At 40.1% G+C, this 23,455-nt stretch overlaps 1 protein-coding gene across 2 annotated transcripts in view; it reads right to left on the bottom strand.

Moving 5' to 3' along the window:
• The window catches only part of LOC109031349 (uncharacterized), a 68,811-nt gene that overhangs the window by 34,133 nt on the left and 11,223 nt on the right, over positions 1-23,455 (bottom strand). For both annotated transcript variants that reach the window (XM_072301785.1, XM_019042806.2), the window contains exon 2: positions 2,628-2,989. In XM_072301785.1, the coding sequence (XP_072157886.1) occupies positions 2,628-2,989 (362 nt within the window). The remainder of the gene's footprint in view (positions 1-2,627; positions 2,990-23,455) is intronic.

Raw genomic sequence — 23,455 nt, 5'->3', positions numbered from 1 at the left:
AAATTGAAGGCGTTTTGAAAAGGTTTCGTCTCTTGACCATGCGTTGTCCAGATATGAATTCATTACTCGATCGTGTGGCGTGGCGTGTTTTGTGATATATCGAATTATCTACCATTTAAACCTATGGCAAGGACCAATACACGGGATGTTCGCAACGAACACCCTAATAATCGATTCTTTTCTACAGCCTCAATTAGAGAATTATCGATAATCGATCATTCGTACCTCACCATTGACAAATATTCATGTATCAAATATCGATTCCAATGATCTTGGAGTGTTTTTACGAATATGTTAATGCTCGATTAAGAAGAGAAATATTCAAAAAATATCAATCCCGAGACCAGAATTCCGGTGATCTGCAGTTTTAAGTTTTAAAAAAAAATGCTCCACCTTCATTCAAGGAGATGCTTGACGGAAAATCATAAAAAGGACGATTTTTCCAAACCTCGAGGAAACTTCAATAGTAAAACATTGGAAATGGGTCCTTGACAGAGATTGAAACGAAATATCACCCCAAAAAATGAAATATTTTTTTTGAAAATTTTACCTTTTCTCCTGCTGATCTCTTAGTTTTCTATTTAGCTTTCAGACGATGGCCATTTCGAGGCAATTTCTCATCTTCGGGTCCTTCTTGATCACTCCCATGCTGCTGGGGAGTGTACTTGAATTCCACTCCAAGAAACCTAGCATACGAGTGATGAAGAAGGACCTGAAGATGGGAAATTTTCCTAGCCGTCGTCTAAGAGAAAAATAGGAAACCAGGGGATCAGGAGAGAAGGTAACATTAAAAAAAACTATTAAATATATTAAAAAAACTGAAAAAACTAACAAAATATTAAATAATAAATAAAAAAAGCAAGATACGAAGGAAATCAATTTGCAAGTTTTGTAAACTTTAAGGTAGGCACATTAAATGTTGTCAAAATCATAGAACTTTTGCTTGCAGATTTTGTACTTTTTGCAATAACTAATCATTGAAATCCCTTTATAAGATCCATTTCTAATGTTATACTGCTGAATTTCCCTCAAGGTTGACAAATATTGAGGGGCTTGGAGGGCAAGGCACGTAAGTTTTTGCTGTATCGAGATTTACGTGTTTAGAGTTTCATAATTACATGGAAGCTTTACGGCGCGGAGAGAGCGTTCAAACTCACTTTTTAATGCTTGAAAATTTGAATGTGGGATTGAATTTTTTACAGAATATATTTCAGACCTGTTATGGCTAAAATCATTAGTATCACTGGAAAAAAAAAACGCATTGGATCTAGAGTCCAGACTCTTAAAAACATCGACAAGAAAAAGTACTCTTGATTCAATCAGAATCTAGCTTAAATCAAGAACCAAGCATCTTAATTTAAGCGGGGTTCGTTTTGATTCAAGCAAAAATCCGATTGAATCAAGAGTGTTTTTTCTTGTCAATGTTTTCAAGAGTCTCAACTCTTCTAGATCCGCAATGTGTTTTTTTTCCAGTGATCTCAATTTTTTCAAAAAATTTAAACCATATGGAACCTTCCAAAGAAATGAGCTATTTAAGGAACGACCACGAATACGGCACTTAGTCCGCACAGATGACGTCACATATGAGTAAAGGAGGAGTCAGGGATTTCTGGGATCGGTGGCAACGTTGCAAGCCTGACGGTGCCTAGCCTCTGATCCGGATACTCGGATACTTGACACGGCCTCATTATACAGTTATGTTACAGGGATATTTCATGACAAAGGCACATAAATATCGCTTCCCTCAATCGCTACCTACGTCGATGAAACGGCATTAAATCACCCCCTGACATCCAGCCGAACCCTAAATCGAGTTAAATCAAAGTATCCTCGTTGTTATTGTTTTCGGAACACCAACACAATGATCCCGCGGAGTTCTAAGTGGTGCATGCTCAAGATCTCCAACGAGGTACAACGCTAACATATTTACAGGCACTCTATAAGTCTGTGTCTATGACGACACTCGTGGTTGTAATCGAAATCTAAAAAAGTCAATGCAGCTTTCTGCGAGCTCTCAAAGAATGGGAGGGACTGTGGAATTGAGGTATTCCTTGGTTGTTCCAAAATCAACGAAGAAGGAGGCACCACAATAAAAGCGAGATTGGACTATCAAGTTCTGTCAAAATACTGACTAGAGTCCACACAAGTTCACACAATTTTTGATCGCGAAAGAAGATCGTCTGACGTCATTCTCCGATGGAAAAAAATGCAAGAAGCAATATAGTGCGGATCTTCCGTCACAGTCGGATTTAAAAGTGCTTGAACGTCTATTCTGCCAAGCTGAGGAAGAAAGCCGTACGTGTCTTCAAACGTTGTCGTATTTCCTCCAATAAAAAATGAATTTTCAGGGAAATGTGTGAATATTTTACGGCTTTTTCATAGATTGTGCTATAAGACTCTTCAAAAATAGACATTTTGTCAGAGGAGATTTGACCGTATAGACATACCGTCCGTTCCGGGCTCAGAGGCCGGAACTTCCGGGTGCTGGAGCCGTAGCTTCGATTGCTCCGGGTGCTAGAGCCGTAGCTTCGATTGCTCCAGGTGCTACGCCCGGAACGCGGACAGTATGTCTCCACGGCGGGAGTTTTTTTATTTCAGTGTTAGAATGACTGGAGAAGTGCTCTCACCTGGACCCTGACTTCGGGGAGGTTGACTTTTAAGGCTAACTCCTCCCGGCTGTGGACGTCCGGGTAGTGGGACTGCTCGAAGGCCTGCTCCAGCTCGTGGAGTTGGTAGGTGGTGAAGGTGGTGCGGTTGCGGCGGCTCTTCTTCTTGTCCGGCGAGAGCCCGGGGCCGGAGTTCCCGCCGTGCCCGGGGTTCGGCCCGGGGCTCACGCTGTGCGGGTTGCCTATCCGCAGCGCCGTGTCCTCGCCCCCGCACTCCTCCTCGCTGTGACTGTAGTCCCCCGACCGGGAGCGAGACCGACATCGGAGATCCGAGGCCACCGCTAGGGATCCAGGACCGTCCGTCGAATTGCAACTGTTGTCCCCTGCACAGAAAAAAAGAGAAAAATTCCGTTAAAATTGTCATTTTTAGGATTTACTGAATATAGGCGGATCCAGACACTTCGAACGGGGGAAGGGGGGCATTTGGGTGGGTTTAAGGGGGTCCGTCGAATTGAAACTGTTGTCCCCTGCACAGAAAAAAAGAAGGAAAAATCCGTTAAAATAATCGTTTTTTAGGATTTACTGAATATAGGCGGATCCAGACACTTCGAACGGGGGAAGGGGGGCATATGGGAGGGTTTTAAGGGGTCCGTCGAATTGCAACTGTTGTCCCCTGCACAGAAAAAAAGAAGAAAAAATCCGTTAAAATTTTCGTTTTTTAGGATTTGCTGAACATAGGCGGATTCAGAAACTTCGAACGGGTGTAGGGGCGCAAGGGGGTCCGAGAGGTTCCTCCCGAAAATTGCCTAAATTTTAAAGCATCTAATATGCAGTTTGAGTCGATTTCGTAATGAATAATTACCAAATCGTCGTTTCTCTGACAAGGAAAATGACTACATTTCAATGATGCCGAATTTTCAATCGCAAATTTAATTTTTACTGAGAGAATTTTGGGCATTTTAACTGCAAATTTCACTGAACCGCAATTTCCGCAGTAAATTTCATTGATTTTTTCTCTGATTTCATGCAAAAATCAGGAAAATTTTGTACACAAAATTTTTCTACAAAAATGAAATATTTTAGTGAATTTTGCAACTTTGAAATGGAGTTAAGTTCTCTCGTCCGAGAGACAACGAAATTCCAGAGTACTACCTTCTCCAGTACAGTACTGGGAGTACTACAGTACTATTGGGATAGAACAAAGACAAAGGTACACAAGCAGCCCAAAACGGAACTAGTAAATCCAAAACAAGGGAACGGTGGAAACAAGGCTAAAATATACATACAAATACAAGGGACGTTTCGGTGTCTCACGACACCATTATCAACCGCTAAAAAAAGTATACAAAAATAAAAAATAAATTAAAATCAAAAGAGACCAGCACGGCGTTACATAGAGTGATAAAAGACTGCAATGATAACAGCCCCTCTCTTTTGATTTTAATTTATTTTTTATTTTTGTACTTTTATAGCGGTTGATAATGGTGACGTGGAACACCGAAACGTCCCGTGTATTTTTATGTATTTCAGCCTTGTTTCCACTGTTTCCTTGTTTTGCATGATATAAGCATGTATAATATGATAAATACGATTGATAGACTACGAAGAGTTTGGCAGAGAAGAACGCAGAGGGTAGCTAAAAACCTCCCCGCGCGCAAACGAAGGAATGTCGTGCCGAGGACCTAGGAAAACGGGCGCTTATTTACAGCTGCGTCGGGGCCGTCGGGGGTGCCATAGCGTGGCCCGCAAATGATATCTCGGCGATTTCGCACAGTCTTTAATCGGACATTATCCCACTAGCGCCGGCGATCGCAATAACAGTAATTAGGTGAATTATTAAAACATAAAATAACAATTTTCATTCCTCACTCGCCCGGTAATGTTTATTCAGGGCGAATTTAATTTTATAATGAAGCGAGCCGGGAGGCACGCGAACCCTCCGCCGTAATGGTCGCCTAGCGTGAGCCCTCGCCCCCCCTTCACCCCCCCTTCGTCCCCCTCCTCCCCCTCCCCGCCGGCGCTGCGCCCATCAGGAAATACATCAATTAAGTTTCGTGTAATCTGATTAACTTTTTATATACTAACTAACGATTGCTTCATGACTTTGACAAATTTCTTAGTCAGTTCGGTCGGCGGGCTCCTCGGAGCGTTTCCTTGTTCTATCTGAAATGGTGTCCGCAGGCCGTTAGCACTGTTTGGACCGCGTTAAACAGAAAGGAACCAAGCCACATCAGCTATTGCCTAATTTAATCGAACAATTTCATTTTTTACATGAAAACGGCTGTGCGGATTTTTGTGCAAATTTCTATGAATTTTCTCCATAATACAAAGCAAATTCCTTTATATTTTCAAAGGAATCCGCACAAACGTCCTCTTAAAAAATCAAATTCCCCTCTTAAATTTGGCAATAGCTGATGTTGCTTGGTTCCTCTCTGTTTAACGCGGTCCATTTCACAACCAGTGGCGAGGCGCGAATGATCGATTATCGATATCTCCCCCATTTGAAGCTATGGTAAAGAATCGAGTATTCAGGTTTTCGTTGCGAACACACTGTTTATCGATCCTTTTCCATAGGTTAAAATGGTAGATCAATCTATATATATCGAAGCGCGCCACGCCACTGTTAACAACTTTGGAGCCGGCAAAAAACGAAATATACTTTTATTCGTTTGATATAGTCGATTAATTTTACCTCGCGAAAACTCTAAACAGTTCGTCGTCTCCCGGACGAAGAAACGTAACTCCATTCCAAAGTTGCACAATTATTGACTTGAACAATTTAATTCTTCACTCCGGCACAGAATTTAACTCCAAAAATTTTGACCAGTGCATTGTCTATCGCTCTGTCTAGCAATGCCGATGCTTTGCCACAGTAGACTGTTTGTCGAAATTGATAGACAAATCTATGGAGAAAGAAGATGAAAGGAAAATTGAGCAATCCTTTCGGTGGAAATGGGTCGCAATGGACGAAGGAGGTAAGTTATAGACTGAAAGTGATAGTTAGTCACTCATTCTCGCCCTTGGTCTGCAACAACCACCCGTTTCAACCAATAGGGTCACTTCATTCTCTCATTGTATTTTATGTCTTTCACTTTCTCTATCAATTTCAATAATCCGTCTACAGCAGGCTCATCACTTAAATTGATAAACAAAGTAATAGACAAAGAAGACAAAGGGAAAATGGAGTGATCCGACCAATTATATCTGGACAACGCACGGTCAAGGAACGAAACCTTTTCAAAACGCCTTCAATTTTCATGATATCGCCCGACCATCGCTCGAGGTGAAATAGTTGTATCCTTGCGCCTGCAAAGAATTTCACGTTTTCCTTCAGCCTCTCCCGCATTATGGTAGTGCTTGCTGCTGCAATTTCTACTACGAAGAAGACATAGGGAATATGGAGCGTTCTTATTGGTTGAAATGGGTGGTTGCTATAGACTAATAAGGAAGAAAATGATGGACAAACTGAAGGGTCTCTCGTGCATTGCCGTCATCTGGTCTATTACCTATCTCCTTTGTCCATTGCAACCACCCGCCCCCACCGATAAGATCTCTCCATATCCTTTTTGTCTTCCTTGTCTATAGCTTTGTCTATCGATTCCAATGATCAGCCCACAGGTTTTTTTAGTCTATAGTAACCACTAATTTCAACCAATAGGAAACGCCCCATATTCCCTATCTCTTCTTTGTCTATCAATTTAAATAATCAGCCCGCTGTGGACAGATCATTGAAATTGATAGGCATAGTGATTATCATAGAATACAATGAGAGAATTAAGCGATCCTATTGGTTAATCCGAGCAAAGGTCAGTCATAATGCGAGAAAGGCTAGGAAAACGTGAAACTCTTTGCAGGCGCAAGGATACAACTATTTCACCTCGAGCGATGGTCGGGCGGTATCATGAAAATTGAAGGCGTTTTGAAAAGGTTTCGTCCCTTGACCGTGCGTTGTCTAGTTATGAATTGGTCGGATCACTCCATAGTCCAGGCAAACAAGGAAAAGAGCCTGCAAAAATCCCGGGTAGCAATGTTTTCATCGATTCCTATGTAGTTTTTGACGTTGAATCCGAATTTCAACTTTGCGCCATTTTATTCGGACCGGAAAGTTGCCAAATTTGGCAAAAATGGCCTAAAATCGGCATTTTTTGCGGATTATGGCCTGTAACTCGCCAAAAATTGATCCGACGACAAAATTAGTTTTTTTCAGAAATAAAGCTCGTTAAATTTCCTATAAAACAGTTCCTATACATTTTTTGCCTAGGGGCAAAATTAAGCGCGCTGGCGGGCGCCAAACTTTGAAAAATGAGCGAAAATTGCGTTTTTTTGCGGATTATGGCCTGTAACTCGCTAAAAATTGATCTGAAGACAAAATTAGTTGTTTCGGAAATAAAGCTCGTTAAATTTCCTATAAAACAGTTCCTATACATTTTTTGCCTAGGGGCAAAATTAAGCGCGCTGGCGGGCGCCAAACTTTGAAAAATGAGCGAAAATTGCGTTTTTTTGCGGATTATGGCCTGTAACTCGCTAAAAATTGATCTGAAGACAAAATTAGTTGTTTCGGAAATAAAGCTCGTTAAATTTCCTATAAAAAGGTTTCATACATTTTTTGCCTACGGGCAAAATTAAGCGCGCTGGCGGGCGCCGAACTTTGAAAAATGAGCGAACATTGCGGGGGTTTTTTTGCGGTTTTTGCTGTACGTCTCCTTTTTTACCCGTCTGCAGAGTAATTCCTGGACAAATTAAGTGAAGATAATAAAATTCACACTGAGTTCCATGAATCGATGTGAAAAATAAGCAGCCCAACACATTGCAGTGTTGCCAAAATTACCTAAAATTGTTCGTTGGCGGTTTTGGACCATTAATTGCCTTATTATCCGTCTATTTGTTTAGTCTCCATTTTGTAAAGCGGGGATAATGAATCGAAATCAGCGAAAAGGAGGATGAAATAATTCTTTGTCACAATTTTTTTCATCAGAATGAGGTGGAAACACTTCAGAGGGTCGTGCGTCCACTAAAGTGCTCTATCGTGACACTTGTAGTACAGTTGCTGGATGGATGATCTTGAGCTTCTCTTAAAGCTTAGACGGTCTACTTTCATAAAATAATAGTTTTGTAATTTTTCGTGCGTTCCCTTCAACGCTGCGGCTCAAAATGTAAAAAAATTGAAATTTTGAGCTACGGCAACGTGGCAACAATGGATGAAAATTTCAAAATGGACCGATTTCATGAATACCAGCTAAAATCTGATAATTTTCTCTAAATTTTGAGACCAATACCATCTCTCTACGACAAACCGTTCACGAGATATGCTCGTTTAAAGTTTTAACTTTAACACTCTTCCCCTCCCGCCATAATTATCCAAATTCAAAAATCGTCAGTGTTTTGGACTTGAGAAGTAGTTCTCTATCAACCCTGAAAATATTACGAAGATTTGGCTGGTGTTGGAAATGGCCGATTTTGAATAAGGTCCTTTTCTTGGCCGCTTTTTATGATTGAGTGACTGAATGTTTGTGAATGTACGCGTGCACGTCCTTATTTGTGAGGCAATAATAATTAAAACATACTTACCATTTTTGAGATGAGTAATTTTTAAGAATTTAAGTTTCGTGAAAAACTTGGTCTCAGGTTGTGGCGACACCACGCAAAAATAAAACGCGCCATGTACTGGACCTCTTGGGTGGCGTGGAAGCAAGTACTAATAATTATATTTATATATTCTGCCTTAATATGTACGTTACTTTTATATAAAATGAAGTTAATCGATTTTATATTAATTGCCAAACTAATTTCATACTTTGCATTGTTCGATCTATGCCATTTTCAAGGAGCTCGATGTCCTGGCGCAACTTCACTACAAGTGTCACGATAGAGCACTTTAGTGGACGCACGACCCTCTGAAGTGTTTCCACCTCATTCTGATGAAAAAAATTGTGACAAAGAATTATTTCATCCTCCTTTTCGCTGATTTCGATTCATTATCCCCGCTTTACAAAATGGAGACTAAACAAATAGACGGATAATAAGGCAATTAATGGTCCAAAACCGCCAACGAACAATTTTAGGTAATTTTGGCAACACTGCAATGTGTTGGGCTGCTTATTTTTCACATCGATTCATGGAACTCAGTGTGAATTTTATTATCTTCACTTAATTTGTCCAGAAATTACTCTGCAGACGGGTAAAAAAGGAGACATACAGCAAAAACCGCAAAAAAACCCCGCAATGTTCGCTCATTTTTCAAAGTTCGGCGCCCGCCAGCGCGCTTAATTTTGCCCGTAGGCAAAAAATGTATGAAACCTTTTTATAGGAAATTTAACGAGCTTTATTTCCGAAACAACTAATTTTGTCTTCAGATCAATTTTTAGCGAGTTACAGGCCATAATCCGCAAAAAAACGCAATTTTCGCTCATTTTTCAAAGTTTGGCGCCCGCCAGCGCGCTTAATTTTGCCCCTAGGCAAAAAATGTATAGGAACTTTTTTATAGGAAATTTAACGAGCTTTATTTCTGAAAATAACTAATTTTGTCGTCGGATCAATTTTTGGCGAGTTACAGGCCATAATCCGCAAAAAATGCCGATTTTAGGCCATTTTTGCCAAATTTGGCAACTTTCCGGTCCGAATAAAATGGCGCAAAGTTGAAATTCGGATTCAGCGTCAAAAATTACGTAGGAAACGATGAAAACATTGCTACCCGGGATTTTTGCAGGATATAGCCCCTTTCATGGCTTAATTGCCTGGACTACCATTTTCCCTTTGTCTTTTTTGTCTATTACTTTGTTTATCAATTTAAATAACGAGCCTGCTGTAGATAGATCATTGAAATTGATAAAGAAACTGATAGACATAGAATACAATGAGAGAATTAAGCGATCCTATTGGTTAATCCGAGCAAAGGTCAGTGCTTGCGAAAAAGCTGACGAGTCTGTAAGGCCGCGAATGAATGGGCACTGAAATAATGACTGGTGAAATACATGGAAGCCGGGCGACGGGCTTTGCCGCAGACTAATTGTATTTATTTATTTTTTATTTTCATCTTAAAAAGCGATTGACAGGAGCGCGATGCAAGTAGCTCGTGTTAAAAGCGCCAACACTTCCATTAGCCGCTCGACTCGGCATACCGACGCCCGACGGGACGGCCCGCCCGTAAACACAGAGCAAACATGCTGTCTCATCTACTCGGCTCCCGGTTTATTTGAGGCGAGACCAGAGGGAGCGAGCCGCCGCGACAGAGAGATAGATGATCGATCTTGGATCTCCTCGAATTATTTTTTCACTCTTGGAGTTACGTCGGTTGAGATTCGCCCAGGGCTGCCACGATGCATTGAAATTGATAGACAATGCTGTAGACAAAGAAGACAAAGGGAAAATGGAGTGATCCGACCGATTCATATCTGGACAACGCACGGTCAAGGAACGAAAGTTTTCAAAACGCCTTCAATTTTCATGATACCGCCCGACCATCGCTCGAGGTGAAATAGTTGTATCCTTGCGCCTGCGAACAATATCACGTTTTCTTAGCCTTCCCGCGTTGTTGTTGCATTGGAGAAAAATGATTTGATCCTCCGTCTATTCATCGAGAAAAAAAGAGGTGGTCGCATTTTGAGGATTAGTTTACCCTCTGACGTAGGTAGGTACAATATGGCGTCGATTCTTGCAAAATCCGAAATTCAAAGTATGAAAAACGGATCGTAACGTCCTTTTTTCTTGATATGCTTTGTTCAACCCAAAATATGATTTCAAATTATATGGAATGGACGTATTTCTGTCAAACGGAACTATGTGCATTATGACGTGAGCCCTGTTATTCATGTATTCTTATGGGTCCCAGGACCCTTGTCTTAATGCACGTAGTTCCGTTTGGCAGAAATACGTCCAAATGACTTTTTACTATTAGGCCATTTTTTAAAACATTCAGAAGACTTATTTACTCTGTGACGTACGTAGGTACAATATGGCGTCGATATTCTTGCAAAATCCGAAATTCAATGTATGAAAAACGGACCACAACGTCCGGGTTTTTTTTTGCCTAATTCAACTCAAAACATAATTTAAATCTAAATAAAGTAACTTTTTTTCTATTAACTACACCGCCTTTTCCAGAAAAGCGATGACAAAAACGTCTATTACAACTTCCGCAACCTTACAACCTCCTTTTTTTTTTCTCTAAGCCATCAATGGCTGTTCATGCTCTTCGATGTTCTTTTGGGAAATCATTCTTCTCGTAAGTTTCATGCCATAAAAGCTGGAGCACTTGATATTGCTCAGTTACATTTTCCTTCAATTTTGACGGATATGCAAAAAACACACCGAGGAGCATCGGATACTTAACCCTACCCCAGAGATATGGCAACTTTGTTCATAAGTTGCATCTCAGAGACCACTAAGATATTTCACGATTGCAAAATCTCTCGTAAAAAGGAGGACCTTGCGCTGAATTTGCAGTAAGCATTTTCTAAGTCAAACGTGGCAACATGAAAGGGTCGAGTCGCTTCAAGACCCTCTTAAAAGAGTCCGTAATTTAATATACTCTTAAGTGTAAAAATTAAACGACCAACAACTCCAATCATTTCCACGATCGAAATGAAGCAGCAATCTGGGCGGTGCGCGCTATCCCTCTCTAAAGTGCATGCACTTTTAACTCTGAGTGTCCTTTCTCTCCCTCAAAAGGCCTTGCAAGAATGCGCGGCGCGGTTTTAACTTGGCGACGTCAACAACTGTACAAAATCATGTTAGATACTCATTACTGCTATTGATGATTTTTTTCCTGTTTTTCCTCGGCCAATTTTCTCGTTTATGGCTTCATCCAAACTTCCTACTTTTGAAGATAAATAAGACAAAGCTCTAAAAAAAATCATCACCGACCATATTTAGCGAAGCAGTTCATTCATTTTCGGTAATTCCTACACCGAAAAAAAAGTGAAGTTGATTTAACATTCTGGGTGCAGAAAAAGTGCGCGAGAACTTACATAATTCTAAATTAACCGCTACAGCAGTTACCTTAGCAATGTCAATATGTAAAACTAAATGCTGTCGCGAGTAATTCAGTATTTTGTGAGTCCTCGTACACTTTTTTTTACATCCAGAATGTAAAATCAACATCAATTTTGTTCGGTGTATGGAAAGAGAGGAAATTTGTAAAGTGTACGATAGGTCAGAATTATCGAGGAAGGCAATAATAAGTATCTTATTTTATGCTAAATTAACCCACAGAAGGCGCGAAGCGCCCGGGAAGGGGCGTAGCGGTGAGAGGGTGTAGCTCCCTAGTGCAGACTATAGCCGGTCGAGGAAATCGAACTATCACTATGCCATTTTGCATCAATTTTGTGGCTTTGATGTCGACCGGTCGTTCATATTACTACAATATGCCCCCGGGGTCAGGAGGGAGGGCGCACATGTGTACATGTAGACGCCTGTGCGATGAAAAAAGCTCCGATTGTAGTTTGTAAACATGAAATAATGTGTCTATAAAAGGGTCGTATCGGCTTGCGCTCATACATATAAAGAGAACTTGAGCAGGTGGACATGCAAGTTGCCCCGTCAACGTATGCAATTGAGAGCTCTTAGTAGCTCCATCATTCCATTATAAAAAATTATTGCACCGCAATTCACGGGGACATATGATTTTTATGTGCGCGTTTCCCTTTTTACCTCGCGGACTGGGGTAAACGGAGCGATCGAACGTATTTAAATCAGAGGGAACTTCTTTAATTGTGAGTTGAACCTTGTCGTGCATGTATTCTTATGGACCTCAGGCCCAGGTCACAATGGCTATCGTCCCTTTTGATTTGAATACATTCAACTCCCCTTGCGTTTCAACTAACTCCGCTCCTGATTCATCGCTAAAAGTGCACCAGGAGGGGGATATAAAGACGTTGCGCTTCCTAATTCGCGACGGAAGTTTTCAGCTCTTTCATTGAAAGATTTTGAAACAAATTTTGCCAAAAACTTACTTTAAGAGTATTGCACACAAAGCTGATCGACAGTGAAACTCCAATACCACGTATCTCGTTGTCTGTGTTTTTAAAAATCAGCTTCCATTTTATTTTTTTGGAAGAGAGCAACTCAGCATCATTCCTTGAATTTTTCACAGATTTTCTTCGCACAGAGAGGAGAAATCGTGGATATTTTAAAGAATTGACGTTGAGTAGTTTTTTACTTAAGAATAAAGTATGACAGGAAGTGTGCAAACGTAGCAGACCGAGAAACGTGGTTTCGTCTTCGTGATGTGTTTTTTTAATTAAAATCAGTCATTTGAAATACTCATGATAAAAGTTTGCCACGTGAGAATTTTTATGGTTTGATTGAAAACTGAAACCACCAGTAAAAAGTAACGAGAGAATCTTGATTACGTTATCGGGATGATTCGATAACAGCCCTGTAAGATAGAAATTTTGATTATGAACATACATTTGATGAACATTTTGTTGTTCTGATCTATCCATTTTCCGAATCTGTGTATTAAAAATTAATTTACGGTGTTGAAGGACAGGAAACCGAATGAAATGAACTCGGAAAGGAAAAACAAATTGTTTCAAATTTCATCCCTCTCTATGGCTCAATGTAAAAACGAACGTGACTTGATTTTGTGCATACTATATAATTTTCACGGAAATCAGTTTTTTTTCAGGACAAAGTATATGAGCCCCTTGGCAAGCCCATAACATTCTTAATTTTTTCCTCTTTTTTTTAGTGCCCTCCGATTCCCTTTGCTAAACTTTGCCCGCAGTGCTAGGATAATAGGGGAAAATGAAAGTGTAAATCATGCATGAATAAGACCACGAGGCTATGGAACTGAAGCCAATTTGAAGCAAAGAGACTTAAATGAGAGGAAAGGCCAACGAGGAATCCTCGGATTAGCCTTCATCTATCGATGTATGCAATAAAAGGGACTCAAGAGTTAAATTAGTGGCATCATTCACCAACTATTCCCTACATCCCACACACATTCTTAAAATAAAACTATTTACAAGTCCGATTTTTTTTATAAAAAAAATTGTCCACAGTTTTATTTTTCTGCTATTTTACGTTAATTTTACTTAAATCGTGACAACCGAGGTGTCACGATAGTGTAAAATTCACAAATAACAACGGCATCACAACCATGATGAGTTTAACGCGATTGATTCGACCTGATACAAAAAGACCAGGAATCGATCCTGAAATTAGTGTCTGTCGCGTCCCCTTCCTTGCACCTAGCCCCCTCCCACACCCCCGTAGCGCAAATTCAAGCTCGCAATAAAGAGGCATTGTCGCAATTAGCGGCGTCACGTGATCGGCGCACAGGGGGTGGGTGGGGTGGGGGTGGTGGTGTCAGGGGTGCGGGTGGTGGTAAGTAAACCCCTGGCAACTGCTAACTGCTAACTAGTTGTGTTTACTCTGAAGACTACCCCGATGCATTTTCATCACGCGATCACTGTTGAGCGCTGCCAGTTTGGCGGCGTTGCCATGTTTCGAACCTGGAAGGAAAGGGTTGTGATTTTGTTCAACCGTCGACGCTTGAAACTTTAAGGCGTCTCATCGGGCTGTTTATGTATTACGTAATGCTCTGTCAGGGGAGGTGGGGGCGAGGAGGGCATTACGCTATTTCGCTTGGATTGCATTTTGCAGAAAGGAACCAAGAGCATTCCAATGTCACTATACTTTTTTTACTCTGAAAATATAAATGAATCATTTAAACAATTTGATCTTTAATCTCAATAAACTATAAATTCAAGATAAAAATTGCCTTGTAAATTTAATTTTATTGCGCACAACTCCAGTAATTTTATTGCAAAAAAAAGTAAGTTGCACAATCCTAGCAACATTGAAATCCTCTTGGTTCCTTTTTACAAAATGCAATCCATTTTTAAGTGTTGAAGGATATATATCTACGTCACAAAAGTCCCCAATATATTTTCTGAATTTGATGTGGTTGCTTCCTTTAGGGAAGTCGGGGGGAGGGGCTTTGGGGGCCATAAAGTTCAAATTATTTGGGGTAGATTCATTATGTAATCTCGCGGTTTCTGACTTCGTGCGACTTAAAACAACCGAGAAAAAAGCCCAGAGGTGGTACAAGTGGTATGAAACACCCCGTGAGAGGGAGAGAGTGTGAAGGATGAGTGTTTTCACTAAATTTTCCTTAATAACATATATAGGCTAGATAAAGCAAAGCGGTTTCGAAACAAAAGTAAAAGAAGCCTCAAAATCCAACAATCTGAAAGTATTAGTGAGGTCAAGTTCCGTCCAATTTGACATTGAGCCCATCCAATAATAAGCCTCGGAGACTTAAACGCCGGTAAAAGAAAAACAGCAATCTGAATATCTGGAAAATGAGATCGTCATGGTGTATCTAACTCAGTAAATTGAAATCAGTCTTTATTATTAGTTATTTCAAAGAAATACTAGGGGGTACGCCCCATGACTGCTTCACGATCCAACCCTCTGAAAGCGCTTCGTGCCTCGGACGTAATACATGACGGGTTACCCTTAAATAAGATTTTTATATTATCGAATATGATATGCTTAATATTTTCAAAATTTCTGCAGACCAAAAATTTAAGAAACCTGTTTGTATACCTTAAAATTCAGCCTCTCTTTCTTTTTCTTTTGAAACGTTTGCTTAGACTCTTATTTATATCGAAGAAATCGAAAAAATCATTTCAAAATCGTCCAGATTTGCGAATTTCGGGTGTTAAATACTTGGATTTTCTCATACTTTTGCATGTATATTCTTGATCGAAGAGATCAAATGCAAGGATGCTTGGATTCAAAAATCTTTGTGAAAAAAGTTTTTACCTATTACATCTCTAATATTTTCAATTTTATTCTCCGTTTGAAAGGGTTAAGAAAAAACCCTATTTTTACCAAGTACCAAAATCAAAGAAAGGTTTTTGCGTGAAATTCAACTTAAAGACCTTACACGACAAGACATGTTTTAGCGTAAAACGGTTTCTCCATGCAGTAAAATTTGAAGGACGAAACTTCAAAAAAATTACGCTATACAGTACAATAACGCAAAATAATTCCGAAATATATCATACCGTCGCTTCTCTGACATAAGGGCGTATCTTAATTTCCACGTGAGCTCTATTCTCTATATAATTTCATGCTTTTCAGGGCTCTTGTGGAAGTAGAGATACGCCCTTTCGTCATTATTTTGGGTGACGATATGGCAACCTTTGACGACTGAACGCAAAAGGAAGACGGCATCAGTAAGGGAGGGCATGACAAAGTTAGGAGAGACGAGAGATGGGAGGAAGGTTGTCTTATTGCCTTATTAGGCAATGAAATTTACACATTTTACATCGATTCTAGAGGGAGCAAATCCTAGTTTTCAACACAATCTGTTAGCTACGGAAGAAAGGCTGAGATAAATCGATACGCTAATAATCCAGTATCCCACTTCCCTCTCGACTGACATATCCCTGTTTGGGCTCAAACTGACTTAAATTATCTCCAATTATTTTGCTTGACTTAACCTAACCTTGAAATATTCGCAGAGAAAATGACCTCGCGATTGTTGAGATATTGAAGAGGGTTTCTATCTGACCTGAACATACACGTCACCCAATCCTTAGTAGGTGCTCTTTGTACTTTAAGGTGGTAAAAGTATAGTTCGGGCCACATTTCTTGGTGTTACTTTGTTTTTCCCCCGGTTTGTACTAAAATTTTCGTTTTGAGGGAATTAAAAATCTGATTTATCATTTGAAACCTTAAAGATAATGCGGGCTCGCATAAAGATAAAATATCTGCGTATACCCAGAAAATTATAATAATTGGCCGAAAATTGCAAAAAAATTGCATGAACATGATGTGAGCATCATTTTTCCTCTTTTAAGTTCTGAAAACTTCAGTCTCAAACGTTGGCAAACCATTTTATATTAACTTGAAAAGAAGAAAAAAATAGAATCTATTTTTAAAATAGTTCCTTTTTACCAGGAAGGAATTCGAACCAGAGAATTCTCGCGCCTTGCGCCTCAGGCGTTCGTTATGCCTTATGCGTTACCTGTTACCCTTATGATTTTATATTGTAGAGCTAGTAAAGTATAATTTGACAAAATATCAACATTGAAATTATTTTCAAAATAGGTCTTTCCCGCTAGGTGGAATTTACACCGAAGAATTTGCTTGAACCTCACGATGAGTGGGAGGTGATTAAGCGTTTAAACGATCATAAACGTAGTCTTAATCGGTAAGTAATCCTTGACGGGGGTTTTCGCCGAGGACGCTGCCCTGCTTAGCAAGACTCACCTAACTCCAATGAAAACTCTCTTTTTATACGTGGTTTTATCATAAACCGCCAGGACGGCCGTCGAGTACGCGTTCCGATCTTATCATGAAGGATTTCGAGCCAGCGCGCGCTTCGGACCACGATCACCACCACAAAAACGTAAATACGGGGCTTTAGAGATGGTGTGAGTAAGAACATCCTAACATTAACGCTGTCCAGTTACGGAAAAACACTGCACAAGTCCCTAAATGTCGCCAAATTGCCTTTGATAAAAAACAAATTTACTGGGGGTTACTTTGAGTGACTTTTTTCGGTCATATCGACCAAAAGAGCTCGGTTGACGGACCAAAATTTTTGATAGATCGACAAAAGTCGTAGGTTACTCTGAGGCATTTGGGGATGAAGAGAGATTCCTGCTGTAACTGATACACTCTAGGAGCTCTCGATGTCACACAGAGGTTGCAAATTTTGGGTAACTAGTTCATCGGACTGTTGCCAACAATGCGATACAGGTTCGAGTCCGGCGGATCGCCCACCTGACTTTTAAAAATATTGTAAATTTTCAACCCCAAAATTTTGTTAGTGCAACCCGAAGAAAACTTGAACAAAACATGTCAACCACCCTAACAGGTTCTTCATCCCAGAAACACAAAAAATCGGTTGCTTTTCCTTACGGTGTATAAATAAAAAAGTTTTTTTTTAAAAAAAAGGAAGAAGTTGCAAGGAAAGATTTTATTGATTCATCTGAGACTGCTTAATGAGCCGATTTTGCAGTATTTTTCACGATTTTTTCATGGTATGGTAAATTGTAGAATATGGATTTGAAAGTGAGAAGATATATCGCCCTGTGACTTCATCTGGCGGCATATCCCGTTTAAGCACATCTATTCTAGCAGATTCGGTATTTTGTCATATCTCCTCCAATAATTGCTCAATTTAGAAATCAAGGATATTATCGTACTCGCAATTCTCTGGGAAGTTTCATCTTACACATGAAATCCACCAAAATGTAGACACCTGCAAATTCTCAAGTCTTAAAAAAAATAATTATCCGCATTGAAAAAAAAAGTCGTCATGTGAACCGAACGTTCGGTGTTCCATCATACAAATATCATGCCAAATATTCAGTTTGTCATACTGAACTTTCGGTTCGTGTAACCGAACTTTGACTGAACTTTGTTCGGCAGTTCACTTTACCGCACAAGTTCGATTACACGAACCGAACTACTTGGGGTGATATGTATTCGGTAGATGCGACCGAACACTGGAAAACAAAAAACACATTGAATCTAGAGTCCAGACTCTTGAAAACATTGCCAAGAACAAATACTCTTGATTCAATCGGATTTTTGCTCGAATCAAAACGAAATCCGCTTAAATCAAGAGGCTTGGTACTTGATTTCAGCTAGATTCTGATTGAATCAAGAGTACTTTTTCATGTCGATGTTTTTAAGAGTCTGGACTCTAGATCCAATGTGTTTTTTTTTTTTTTTTTTTTCAGTGAACTTTTTTTTTCAGTGGCAGGAAAATTGGCAACATCCGGATCTACATACGTCGTTTTTCTCGAGAACGGCAGAACTCGGATGCGGAGATAATCGCGGACGGAGCTTATAAAAATATCGATACAAAGTTAATGAGCCGCTGGCCGCGTAGGAGTCGGGGTTGAGGGCAGACCCGGGACGGGACAGGCTGTTATCCTTTTAGAGAGGTGTCAAGATTGACGTCGCTCACTGGCGGACGCGGACGCGGCCCGGCCTCATTTTAATTTCATCCGTTTTCTTATTATGATAATCTCTTTAATGGAAACTAATTACCTAAACAGCCCGGCCACCTCTGTTTTAACGTGCCCTCGGCTTCTGCGCCGCGCCGCGGACAAGCTCTTGTGTCAGATTTAGTCGAGTTTTCTTCCGATCCTGATTGTTGAAATTCATACACTGAAAACAAAATTGGTAGAATTTACCACTCCTTCACGATGTATTTCATACACTGGGAAAAAAACTGCTTGGATGGAGAGTCCAGACTCTTAAAAACATCGACAAGAAAAAGTACTCTTGATTCGATCGGATTTTCGCTTAAATCAAGAACCAAGCCTCTTAATTGAGCGGATTTCCCTTTGATCTAAGCAAAAATCCGATTGAATCAAGAGTATTTTTTCTTGTCAATGTTTTCAAGAGTCTGGACTCTAGATCCAAGCTACTTTTCTTTCCAGTGTACAACGTCGATTCAGAGTCAATTCTGCCGGAAGAAAGGTAAACGTTACTATATACTGGTACAGGTAACCATTATTCTGGCAGAATCGACTTTGAATTCACGCTGTGTGAAATACCGCGTGAAGGAATGGTAAAATCTACCAATTTTTTTTTTTCAGAGTACAAACAAAGAGACAAAGCGATAGACAAAGGGACATAGGGAGTATGGAGCTATGGGATGGAGTATGGGAGAGTGCTTGCTGCTGCAATTTCTATTACTGCCGCCTAAGAAAAACTAAACCTTGTTTAGGAGTTAATTTCAGGGGTCTGATTGCTGAAATTGGTAGACAAAGCTGTAGACAAAGAAGACAAAATGATAATGGCGTGGTTCGACCAATTCTTATCTGGACAACGCACGGTCAAGGAATGAAACCTTTTCAAAACGCCTTCAATTTTCATGATACCGCCCGATTATCGCTCGAGGTGAAATAGTTGTATCCTTGCGCCTGCAAAGAATTTCACGTTTTCCTATAGCCTCTCTCGCATTGAGGGAGTGCTTGCTGCTGCAATTTCTACTACGAAGAGGACATAGGGAATATTGAGTGTTCCTATTGGTTAATTTGGGTGGTTCCTATAGACTAAAGGAGAAAATGATGGACCAACTAAAGAGTCTCTTGTGTCTATTACCTATATCCTTTGTCCCACGCAACCACCCAATTTCACCTATATAGAATCCCTTCATATGCTTCTTATCTTCGTTATCTATAGCTTTGTCTATCAATGTTAACAATGAACCCGCTGAGAGGCTTTTTTCAGCAGAAGCCATCTGCATTTGCGCACAATGAATACAAATTCTTAAGAATGGCATTTCTTATAATTTTGCTTGAAATAATCTGAGAAGACTCCGTGGTTGATTTCTACTTTTCTTGTACCAATAGGATCCCTCCCATATCCTTTTTATCTTTTTTTTCTAAAGCTTTGCCTGTCCATTCCATCAATCAGCCCCCAGATTTTTCTATTGCCGGAAAAGTTGTGTTCCATGCTTTTAAAGTAAGTTAATTAGAATCGAGTGGCTTGGAAGATCAGACGCATAAGAGCAGTTTTTGAAAAAATCGAGATATTGGTGAGTTCAACTAAATCTAGGTTTGAAATATATTTTGTGAAAAATTCACCAATTTTTAAGCATAAAAATGTGAAATTAAACCTTTCTTCATATTAAATTACATGATGTAAGCAGTTGAATACGCTTCCATTTTAGCACCAGCCCCTCGTCTTCTAGTTCAATAGGTATTATCAAAATATCTATTGTTTTATTTTATTTTTTAAATCTGCCACGAGAAGCCGCGTGATAAAAAAAAACCAATACTATAATCCATTTGACAACCCGTGGCTGTGAAGTAAGACCGCTGCAATTTTAACTAATTCGCTCTCGTTCGATTGGTGCTCAAATAATTAAGACGTTCAACTTTGGTTCAGCTTCTGGATAGCAACGCCCACGGCATATTTTGAGCCAATCTTTTCATCTCGCAGGCCGTTTCAATCCACTTAATTAGCAAACAGGTTCGACTAATAAACTTACGCCTCGATCAGCGTCGTGTTAAGCCGTCGTATGGAGATTGGCAGGCGTCGGCGTCGGGTGTCTACCTTTAAACGTCACCAAAATTCTGCTGTGCTAAGGAAGAACGCCGTATAAGCATTCGAGAGTTGCCAAATTTCCCTTGACAAAACATGTATTTTTGACGAAATTCATGCACATTTTTCTTTGAAACGTTCGGATATTTTATATATGAAATTACGTGCACAACCATCTGAAAATTTTGGGGGAAAATATTCACAATTTTCCCCGTAAATTCAGTTTTTATCGAAGGAGACTTGGCAACGTCTGAAAGCTCATACGGCGTTCTTCCTTAGCACGGCAGAATTAACCGGATTAGATTTCTATTTTCAATTTGATTTTACAAGCATTTGGATGGTCAGTTTGACGGATAAATTGCGTTTGATTTTGGCAAAATCACTACTTGGCGCTTTCGCTTTGTACATGAAGGAGCTTAACTCAATCTTGAAGTTGCAAAATTAACCCTTACTTGGATTGCATTTTGCAAAAAGGAACCAAGAGCATTCCAATGTCGCTAAGATTGTGCAACTTATTTCACCTTGTGAATATAAGCAGATCATCTAAACAAATTTTATCTTAACTCCCGATAAATTATGAATTCAAGACGAAAATTACCTTTGTAAATTTAATTTTGTTTATGTTTTCAGTAATTTTTTGCGGAGAATTTAAGTTACTCAATCCAAGCAACATTGGAATGCTCTTGGTTCCTTTTTGCAAAATGCAATCCACTTGAAATTCATTTTTGAAGAAAATATGACCAAAATTCTGCTGATTTTTGTGAGTAATTAGAGAAAAAAAATCAATGAAATTTTCAGTTGGGAATGCGAAAAATTTCATAGTAAAAATACCATTCGGGAGCAGGGCCGGATTAAGGGGTTGGTCACATGGGCCGCGGCCCATGGCGGCAAATTTTGCAATTTTTTTAAATGTAGGTGTAAAAAAAATCGGATTTAGAAAAAAAAATTACAAACGAGAAAAGGCTACAAAATCTCTCATTTCCTGAGAGTATAGTAATTTCTAATTTTGTCGTCTTTCAGTGATACAAGAGACAACACTTTTAATTAGTCGAGTTAAGAGAGAGACCAAACACGCAATTTGGCCTGAAACGGCGCGACTTAGGGAGAAACGATGACGAGGACTTGAGATGAAAAGGAGAAGCCCTCGGCGCGGCAATCGGCATGTAACACATATTAGCGCCTACAAGACTGCACGAACACTTCACGCACTGCATCAAAAACAGTGCGGTTATCGTGGTCAGCGTGAAACGGATAGCGCCTTCAAGAATGCATGAATACTTCACGCATTGCGCCAAACACAGTGCGGTCAGCGTGAAACGCATAGCGCCTACAAGACTGCGTGAATACTTCACGCATTGCGCCAAACACGGTGCAGTCGGCGCGGCGGTGGAAGTTAAAATCATTAAACCAAATTTTGTGTTTGTTCTTGCATAATTTTTTCGTTCATTTCTTAAGAATGGAAGGCCTTGTCCATTAGAGATAAGTTTACGAAACATGACTTTCGCGCAAAGTTCCGTGACCTTTTGCTAGAAGTGTTGACAGGGCTCTCCCAAAAAATGTGTTCAACACGAGTAAACGAGTCTTATGCATCCCTCCCCCGCTGGCAAGTTCACTTGATGGTTTTTATTGATGTTTCAAAACGAATGAGAAGGGGGCGGCAAAATACAGGCGGCCCATGGGCGGAAAGTAGGAAAATCCGGCCCTGTTCGGGAGTGGAAATTTCGCAATGTTGAAATTTAGTTCTCGTGTCTAGGAGACGGCGATGCCCGATATCAAGGTCCCTTATAATTAATGTACATTTCCGATTATTATCGTATAATCCTTCAGCTCCGTGAATACTACATCGAGAACGAAAAGTAGTGCTTTTATGAAGTCTCTCACTGGTTCTAAAATTTCAGGGCTGAAACATTTAACGTGGGTGCCAAATTCATGATCCTCATAACTTATTTTATTGATTCAGTTAGGGTATTTTAGGACAAAGATAGGGAGCAAATAAATTAACATGGTTGCCTTTTTTTTTTTGTTAGGAGATTCCAAAACTGAAAACACAGCAACCCTGCTAAGTATTTACTCCTTATCTTTGTATCGAGAGTTTGTCTTGATATAGAGGTGGACTCTCAGGGTAGCGTTGTATATCTTCTCCATTACGGCCTCGACTTTGAGAGCTATTTTGAACTTTGACGGTGATTTCAAAGAAAACCAATGGCAGCATAGTGTTTCTCACGAAATTTCACCCAGGAATCAGTGCTTGAACTGTATATTCCTGACATAATATGTAAGAGCTCCGTTGTTTGTTGTGAATCCTAATGATTTAATACGGATGTAACAGGATTTTACAGAGTCCCTGAGACTTCTCAGTCTCTTAATACTGATACAAATAGCCCAGAGCTTGCTCCGAGGACTGTCAGCTGAGCACGAGAGACCGCTTGGTAGTAGACTGATGAGCAACCCCAATGTGCATGTTTCGGTTGTTTCTCCTCTAACAAGTCGGTTTCGTTTGTTCAGACTCTTGCTCCCTTGGGAATTGAACAAGACGTTGCGACGAGACGTCAAGTCAGCGCTCCTCTGACGTAAGGGCGTATCTCAATTTCGAGGTGAGCCCTGTTTTACATATGAACTCATGCATTCTGGGTCTCATGTGGAAACCGAGATACGCCTTTACGTCAGAGGAGCGACCAAGTAGCGTTGGTTTGGAATCGTCTTCCGCTAATAATCCAAGGCACATGTTGCCGCAATTTTCAAAACTTAGGGCCGTCAGACGGATAGTCATGAGAGCAACGCGTCTTTTCATTAAAATCATGCTGACTTCGTTAAAATTG

The sequence above is a fragment of the Bemisia tabaci genome, chromosome 6 (genome assembly GCF_918797505.1).
Source record: "Bemisia tabaci chromosome 6, PGI_BMITA_v3".
In the NCBI taxonomy this organism is placed as follows: domain Eukaryota; kingdom Metazoa; phylum Arthropoda; class Insecta; order Hemiptera; family Aleyrodidae; genus Bemisia; species Bemisia tabaci.
This window is presented reverse-complemented; position numbering and strand designations above follow the sequence as displayed.